Source organism: Coffea eugenioides, chromosome 2, assembly GCF_003713205.1.
Source record: "Coffea eugenioides isolate CCC68of chromosome 2, Ceug_1.0, whole genome shotgun sequence".
In the NCBI taxonomy this organism is placed as follows: domain Eukaryota; kingdom Viridiplantae; phylum Streptophyta; class Magnoliopsida; order Gentianales; family Rubiaceae; genus Coffea; species Coffea eugenioides.
This window is the reverse complement of record NC_040036.1, coordinates 71803081-71812277: the sequence shown is the minus strand read 5'-3', so window position 1 is coordinate 71812277 and position 9197 is coordinate 71803081. Positions and strand designations below refer to the sequence as shown.

General features: G+C 33.1%; 2 protein-coding genes across 2 annotated transcripts; one reads left to right on the top strand and one right to left on the bottom strand.

The window, feature by feature from the left end:
* Positions 1 to 1521: 1521 nt before the first annotated feature.
* On the top strand, positions 1522 to 5016 carry LOC113762325 (ALA-interacting subunit 3-like). The gene is made up of 9 exons (XM_027305719.1): positions 1522 to 1729; positions 2463 to 2521; positions 2622 to 2696; positions 2782 to 2892; positions 3010 to 3080; positions 3645 to 3942; positions 4056 to 4345; positions 4733 to 4787; positions 4903 to 5016. Exons 1-8 carry the CDS (start codon positions 1672 to 1674, stop codon positions 4785 to 4787), a joined length of 1017 nt encoding a protein of 338 aa, XP_027161520.1. The 5' UTR covers positions 1522 to 1671; the 3' UTR covers positions 4903 to 5016.
* A 614-nt stretch (positions 5017 to 5630) lies between these two features.
* Positions 5631 to 8935, bottom strand: LOC113760595. Its single transcript, XM_027303238.1, has 4 exons — positions 8737 to 8935; positions 8118 to 8176; positions 7089 to 7127; positions 5631 to 5964 (listed from the first exon to the last, which is right to left on the bottom strand). The coding sequence occupies exons 2-4, from the start codon at positions 8168 to 8170 to the stop codon at positions 5703 to 5705; spliced, it is 354 nt and encodes a 117-aa protein (XP_027159039.1). The 5' UTR covers positions 8171 to 8176; positions 8737 to 8935; the 3' UTR covers positions 5631 to 5702.
* Between the last annotated feature and the right edge of the window lie 262 nt (positions 8936 to 9197).

The following is a 9197-nucleotide window of genomic DNA, read 5'->3' as shown; positions in this document are numbered from 1 at the left end:
CTCTCGCAAGCCAAGGGAAAATCCTTTTCCCATTTTACGTCTTTGATCAGATTGACAGCGAATTTTGCCAAACAATGACTAAAGAGGTCATATGATTCTTTAAAAAAAAAAAATTAATCTTTCGTTTCTTTCAGTTTCTTTAAGAAACTTAGCTGTTTTAAACTAAATTAGCTTTGTTTCCTTTAAGAAAATGAATTAATTGCTATTAAATAGATTTTTCTAACTAACTGCATTAAGGAAGGTAATTAGTCATAGATTATATTTGCTAATTGAGGTACTACAAATCTAAATTTAGGGCCTTTTTTTAAGCGTAATTTACGGTCTTTTTGATAACACTAAGAAAGTGCTGAAATGAATTTGTTTAGATAGCTATCGATACAAATTGTTTGATAAAAAGAAGAAATATCTCATCCGCTTAAACTTTCCAGTAGTGCTGAACTTGCACACTTTTTTTCAAGAATAGAATCCTAACGGAATCATTAATGTTGAATATGGTAAGCTGATTCGTTTTAACAAATCCACCGCAAATGCCACCTCATTCTAGTAAACGTGTCCAGATTCCTACTCCACCTAAATAACATTTAAATCCTATCTATTTTGTTATTTCTTGGCTTCCTTCTCCACCTAGACAGTATGAAGTTCTCTCTATTTAAGATTTCTCGTCCTCCCTTTATTTTTACCATTTAAGTACAAGAATTCATATTATTGTCCCTTTAATTTTGAATATTTTTCAATTTAGTTCTCATTTTTAACAAAATAAATAAATAAAACGTGGGACTACTATTAGTTGATACCACAAGACAATCAATAGACCTTAAAAAAGAAAAAATCTTTCGAAATGTTAGTCCAAACTCCCCGGAATACCACGACAATATTCTTTTTCCCTAGTGGGATCAAAGTTCAATATTTAGCACAAACTTTTGTTATCTCGTTCAAGTATCTTAGGATGAAAACATTTTGTATTTTGGTCATAGAATTTCACTCTTTCTTTTTTTTTTTGACAAAAGAATTTCAGTAATTTATTTTTCCTATATAGTTTTAGAAGTAACGTTTTGTACACCAATGATAATACCAAATTCCTAATTGTACAAATTTAGTGTTTTAGCCATTATAACATTATCGAGGAGTTTTACAATATCTTTTGATTATTATACCTTTCATCGTTGAATATATAAAATTAGATGTTAGTTCTTAAATCATTTCAGGACTTTAAATTATTGAATAACGTAATAAGAATTTAGCGAATTACTTTTATATGTATTCGTTAACTACCTTTATTTTGTTCTTATATTTTTTAAATGAAAAACAAAAACTAAAAATAACAAAATAAAAAGGTATTAGCTAGCTAACTTTATTTTCTCCTCATATTTTTTAAATGAAAATAAATACTAAAAATAACAAAAAAAAATTTTAAAAAAAAAGGAGAAAGAAAAAGAAGAAAAGACGATGTGGCAATTGTTAACTACTTTAGGAAGTTGGTTTCTTTATTCTTTTTTTTTTCTTAAGAAAACCAAAATTATTTTTGGATTAGATTCTTCCGTCTTTCCAACAAATCTACAGATTTTAAGCATTTTTTCAGGCTTTTGCCTCTTTCACCCTGGCCCTTTTCGTTTCTTTGCATTTTTATTCAATCTGCAAAGAATAATATATTAAAAGTACATATCTGAAAAGATGAGCTCTGGGGAGGGTTCTTCTCAACCTTCTTCCAAGAAATCCAGGCAACCCAAATGTAGATTCTCTCTTCCAATTTTTAGTTCCCTCTGTTTCTTTGTTTTTTGATTTTCTTTATTCAGTTGCTTTACTGAGGAATTGATTCTTCCATTTTATTTCTTTTGAATTTGTGGATGATTGTGATTGATCGTTTCTCAAAATGCATGTTTTTTATTTTTGGAATTTTTGGCTATTTTGATGATAATTATTCGAACAGTTAACCTCAGATTTGTAATGGAACAAGAAATGGTTTTTCAAGAACCATCACGAGCCTGCATGATTATAATAAGTAAATTCTTTTAAAAAAATGAGAATAGTTCTTAAGTGCTATTTGGGATTCCGTTTCTTGATTCTTGATCATTAATCCATAAGGTTTGGCAATGCGGGGAGATTGACAGTGGTAGTATGTTTCTGAATGTTCGGATTTATGAAAGCCTTTGCGAGATCCCCCTTTCTATTTTTATTTTTATTTTTTGATTGAGTATCAATACAGTTTAAAGCCCGTGATTGATTCAATTACGTAAATTTCCCATAGATATGACGATTTATGGTGAAGAATTCAGGAATTTTCTCTGGCTACTTCATTGTTGCATCTGATCAATATGCAATTTTAGTTTCTGAATTCTGGTTTTTAGCATGTAACACTGATTAACCTTTTTTAAATGAATGATTAGTTGATTGAGATTGCTTTTTTTAATAGATCATCCCTGTCAATATAAGTATCCAATTGTTGCCACTTTGTTATGCTTCAGATTCTAGGTTTACACAACAAGAACTGCCTGCATGCAAACCGATATTAACTCCAGGATTGGTATGTTTTCATTATATTCTGCAACTGGATTTTGATCTGTGAAACTTGATCCTTTTTCCTTTTCTGTTCTTTTCTGATTCTCCTTCTGTAATTATTTCAGGTGGTCACAACTTTTATACTAGTAGGGGTTATATTCATACCAATTGGCCTTTTGTCTTTGTCTGCATCAGAGAGGGTAAAGATTTAGATGATCCATCTGCTAGAGTCTTTCAAAAGAGTAACCTTTTCAATGGGTCTGATATGCTATTACTGATGTATAGGTGGTTGAAATTGTAGACCGCTATGACGAGGATTGCATTCCTTCCGATCAAGAGAAAACTGCATTTATTCAGAGTGACAAGACCAACAAAACCTGTGTCCGGAGCTTGACAGTAGGTGCAATTTCTTAGCACTGATGTTTGCAGATACAACATGAAAAGAATTTGTTTCATTTATTCCACTTCTCTTCCTCCAGTTTGAAAATATTAGTTTGCAAAATGTTTGTTCAGGTCCCAAAGAAAATGCAGCATCCAGTTTACATCTACTACCAGCTTGATAACTTCTATCAAAACCATCGTAGGTATGTTTTATATTTTTTTTCTGACGTTGTTTCCAACAGGATTGAGTAGTTTTTATTTATTTGAAATGTCTCTTGGGTGTTTTTCTCATTGTTTTTGTGAAAACACCAGCATGCTAGGCTTTATAAGCTGGACCAAATGAGTAATTTGACCTTAATGATGTGAAGCTTTCTGGAGATCAGAGTGGATTTTTTTTTTTTTTTGGTGCAGCTGGAGATGCCTTGTTCTTCCAAGTTTATTGATTCTCCAGATTCTGTGGTTTCATAATCTAAGAAAACCTTGATTTGCTTGCAATCACACTTTGCTTTTACTACTGATATAAGTTTAATCAGTGGGTGAGGAATTTCTTTGTTATTTGTGGCATCTTTTGTAGTTGTCTTGCTCCTAGCCATAACAGAAACCTAATTGCAAATTTGCGACTTCTAGTGTGCTATACTCTTTCTTGATTAGCTTGTTTCATCTTCACCTATTCAGAGCTCCACTGGAAATCTCACTCTCTTTTCCAGCTTCTGATTGTTTATTACAAACCTAAGTGTGATGTAAAGTTTCTGATTGCTTTTATGCAGATATGTCAAAAGCAGAAGTGACAAACAGTTGCGAAACCCAGAAAATGAGGATTTAACATCACCCTGTGAACCCGAAGCACGCATTGATAATAAGCCCATTGTGCCTTGTGGCCTTGTTGCTTGGAGTTTGTTCAATGATACTTATGGATTCTCAGTTAGGGGCATGAATCTATCTGTAAACAAGAAAGATATTGCATGGGACAGTGATAAGAACTATAAATTTGGATCAAAAGTTTATCCTAAAAACTTTCAGCAAGGAAGCTTGATTGGAGGAGGAAAACTTGATGAAAAAATACCAGTTAGTGCAGTCATCTCTTCCTCTTTATCTTTTCTCCATCTCTCCCTTTTACATTTTCCTATCTACCGATCCAAGCATTCGTTTACTCTACTCGATTTATTGCCTTGTAACAGTTGAGTGAGCAAGAGGACCTTCTAGTCTGGATGCGCACTGCTGCATTGCCAAGCTTCCGAAAGTTGTATGGGAGAATTGAACAGGATCTTGAGGCTAATGAGAAGATAACAGTAGTTATACAGAATAACTATAATGCTTATGCTTTTGGAGGCAAAAAGAAGCTGGTTCTTTCGACTACAACTTGGATTGGTGGAAAAAACAATTTCTTAGGCTTGGGATACATCACTATTGGTGGATTGTGCTTATTCAATGCAACAACTTTCATAGTAATGTACCTTATAAAGCCAAGGTATTCTCATTAGTAGTTATCAATCCTCTTATTACTGTTTAGCATCTGATGGATATAGTTCTTCTAGTTTTGGTAGCATGAAATTTTTAATTTACTGTACACCTTCATGAGTACATAATGCAAACCACTGAGACCAGATTCATTGGATGAATTATTTTAGGGTCAGTGGAAATTGAGCTTTTGTTTTAAGATGAGAAACTGAAATATGATTCTATAATCTTCTCTTACATATGATTTATCAGCATATAGAATTATGAAATGTGGAAACCTACGCCTGTTTGTCAATTTATTTTGTGAGAATTTCTGTTTACAACATTGGTTTAATTGATGTCTTTGCCTTGTACTTGGTAATTCTTTAATACTTCTTTTGTCCATTCACTCATGCAGGCCTTGTGGCGATCCATCCTATTTGTCTTGGAATAGAAACCCACCTGGGAACTGAGTATTCACTATGTTCCAGTTGGCCAATTGTTGATGTATTATTATTCCATTATCATATTCTGAATCTTAGCATTTATTCATATTTTTCTGGATTTTCTTTTCCTTTTTCTGTGCAGATTGCCAAAGCTAAGTTGCATGGCCTTGATTTTGTGGGTTTTTTCTTCCTTCTTAATCCTGAGCAGGATATATTGTGAATACTAAAAGCGTATAATAAGCAATTTATTAGTCTACATTGTATCTATATCATATTACAATATCATTCACATGAAAGTGGCATGGCCTATTTTCCTGCAGGGTTGTTAATCTACAATGCCCTTGAAACAGATCAACAATTCTTAACTCTAATCTTTGCAGTTTTCTTTTGCATTTTGTGAGGTTAATAACCACTTCCGAGATACAAAACTCTATATTGGCAGATCGCGAACATGATCTAACTCAATTCCACATGCCATTTCACTTCCATATGAGCCAGGAGTCTTATCTTGATATTCACCTTTGCAAATGGAACCGCGGAATGAAAACCTGTGTGTGGACCTGCACTGATGGACTTTTAGTTGAGAAAGGATCTCAAATGAAAGGACTTGGAGTGATTATTGAGTTTTCAAACTTCCAAACACTATTAACTCCAGGCTTTCGTGTCTTCCTGTTCTTGCAGTTGCACTCCAACCCGCATGGCCAGATGTTACCCTAGATAAGAGTCCCATAAACCATTGATGGGTTAAGAAGTTGCAGCAGAATAGGTAAGGTGAGAACTGTTCGACAAAATCCATTGATGGGAGAAGTGTTAATTTCGATTGGTAAGATAGCGATTATTGTTGTGGTGGTTTTTCTGCAAGTTCATAGCTAAGGAAGAACTAACAATAAAATAACTTAATGGAGAAGAGGTTCACAAGAAAGCAACATGTGCTAACCACAATCAAATTACAAATTTTATAATGCCATAGATACATATTTTCAATTCCTTTTTGTTAAAGACAACAGCAGCAAAAGAATTGCTGGATGGAGGAAGAAAAACAAGTATTACGCCTTCTTCAAGAGAATGATCAGCCACAAATTCCGGTTTTGATGGAAATTCTTTTTTATCATTTCGAAGACATAAATTTTGCTCCCATTCGGCAAATACTATCGTTGGAGTCGTGCTTTCCTCAAGGGAACAATCAAGCATCCTTTGAAACTTCCTATAAGCAACAAATTTATAAAAAGTTTCAATTAGATCACAATAAAGTTCTAAGCCGAGAATTTAAAATACAACATATAGATACGTATCAAACAATACTTAGACACAGGAGTATAAAACTGATAAAAAAACAATTAAGAATCGTGCAATCATGGCCAAGAAAGGGATTTATAGATGATGTAATTGTCTTGGAAAGTGTTTGTTGATCCATGCATTGTGCAGTCAAACAAAGAGATGAAAAATTCTCTCCTAGAATGAATAGCAAAAGTCTATATGTAATGGCGTGCAATCAGTAACTTCATTTGGTAAAAGCATGATAGAAAGAAGTCTAAACCATGCATGTCAGAATATTACATGACTGAACAAGGAATAAGGATTCAGTTTGAAGGAACAAAAATAACATACCAGAGTCGTTAAAAGCAAAATTCTGAAGGGAACAAAATGAAGAAAAAGACAAAAGATAGAGAACAAAAGTTTAAAAACTATACCTATATAGCCACAAAGATATCAAATAAGTGATTATGGTCAGATTAGCAATGACTTTTCTGCATTATAAAGCAAGCTGAGGTAGACACTTTAACAAAAATGGGCATACAAGTTTCAAAATGCCTACCTAGAATATAGAATAACTACTAAATCACAAGCCAGTTCTGGATTCATGTGTCTAATATTGAGACAAACATATTAATAGGTAACGATCAGACAAAAAGTACCTGTGATCAAACTATCAATGTTGCTCCTATTATATTTATATAAAACAAACCAGTCTAACCACTTAACAAAAATAGTCACCCAAGTCCAAATGTACCTGCCAAGAAGATAAAATAACCACTAAACCATACGCAAGTCTTGGCTTCATACATCTAATAATAAAAGAGATTAGTAGGTAATAATAGGAAGACAAAAGCAGTAAAAGAAACGCTTTTGCAATATCACACAGATAGGTATGGAAAAACAAAATGAGATTTGTGTTTGCATAATATATTGTAAAACAAGAATTTTGCCTTCTTCAAGAATGGTATGGCCAATCACACAGATAGCTCAGAACAATTCAGAAACAATGAATACAATTTAAACCTGCAATTCTCTCATATACTCACGATATATTGTAAAGAACTTGCTTACAACTGAATTTTTCTTTGGTATTGCTCTACCTCTTGCTTCCTGATTGCGAGTTCAAAGAAAAAAGGATTTAAAATGGATGACTTTACTTTAGTACACATGTGTGGCAACAATAATGTAATAAAGTTCAGTTGTAATGTATGTCATACCATTCTTTGATGATATTAGCATTTGCAAAGATAGACCTAACTCCTCAACAGCTAATAGCTACTGGAGCTGTAATTTACATCTACAAATATATTAGTTTTAGGAATCCTCCTCTTGCGTCATAGACTACTGAAAAACAATTTAAAGACAGTGTAAAATTTCTACAACTATTAAAACAGTCATAAATGTAGTCAAATTTGTAGTGTCCTACGTGATTTTACCAATCTTAACACTAATGAAATTTCATGCAAGAGCTGTTGCATAGTCTCTACCTAATAAAATCCCTAGACAAAATTTCAAGTCATCAATTTATGGAAGATGTTGTTCAAGCTTTGGTACGCCATAGAATTGTTAATTCATATTAAGCAAATCCTTGTTCTATCATTAACAAAATCAAAACCTCTTAGGATGCTCAAAAGGTTCTTTTACTTTGTATGTAGCAAATACCACTCCCTTTCATAAGCAAGGTGATCAACTACATATGGAATCCTAAGGACATTCATAAAAAACTCCATGAGATGGAATCAAACTCCATGAGACATTCATAAAAAAACCAACCAATCAGCACCAAGAGATGGAATCCTAAGGACTGCTAGACAATTTTCAAGCGCTACAACAAGATATAAAACACTGACCATATATTTAACAACTAATTTACAAATTATAGTGGAAATATATAGCGACTTTATAAAAAACATAGGACTTCTTAAAACACTCTTGAAGGTCAAACAAACCATCTCCACTACTAACTAGACCAAATGAGAGATAAAACTAAGACCATGACAACTCCATCTGATTCAGATTAAAGCAAATAAAAAGTATATGGTTGACAAACAATCATTAAGAATGGTCAAAATCCCAAATAATGAGAATTCACAAACTCACCTATTGAATATGTTCAGCCACGTAATCAAGTAGATTTTTTCCATCTTGAACATGAAATTCTGCCAAAAAAAAAAAGAAAACAGGTTAAAAACAAAAATTAAGTCTGAATTCAAAATTTATTTCAAGTAGATGAGGAGTGATAAAAAACTGAAGAATTATAAATTACCATCCGTAAATCAATCTCAATCTAAACAAATGTAAACTCATTACATTATCACATAACAACCTAAACCGCTTCCAATAAATTGATGAGACAAACGTGTAAGGGAAAAGAACCAAAGAAATGTCCAATTGCAGCACCTGCGCATGAAATTGATAAAAATACTGAAAGAGTAAAGGAGAAAAATATAAGATAAGAAAGGAGAGAAAAAACCCAAAGAGGTTTGGCCAATACCACTATAAAAGAAAACCCAAAAAATTGATGAGATCAGATACTGAGAAATCCACAAGCAGCATCCCACTGGTCATCTCTGTTTTTAAAAGAAAGCATGGAAAAAATACATTTTAGAGAAAATACTGATTCGGCAACTTCTAAGTTCAATATGGAATTGGGAGAAATCATGAAAAACAGATATAGAGAGACCTTTCAAATAGTTGGGGATAGATTCAATTCTCCTACCTCGTGTCCTTCTACCTTTTTTCCGTTCTGTTTCGGAAAGGGAGAGGGAAGGGAGGCAAGATGATGTTGAAGAGGAGGAGGGAAGACGAAAGATAAGGTAGCAGAAGGAAATAAGGGAGAAAACAGGATGGGAGGAAGAACGGAAAAGAAAGAAGAAAGGAGCAGCGGCAAATCTCTGGAGAGAAAACTATACCTGCAAACTGGGTGGGTTGGACGGATTTTGGGCGGGTTAATATTGAATTTTCATTTAAATAGATTACATTCAACCCGTCCAACTTTAGATTGGGTTAATTTTGGGTTGGATCATATTGGGTCATCTCAAACCCATGACCCAAATATGACCAAATATATTAATTAATAGATTTTGATACATAAATTCTCTCAAATATATTTTCACGTAAAAAAAAAAAATTTTAAGTGGATGCCCAACACAAATACCCAAATCGCCCAAAAAAGATTTT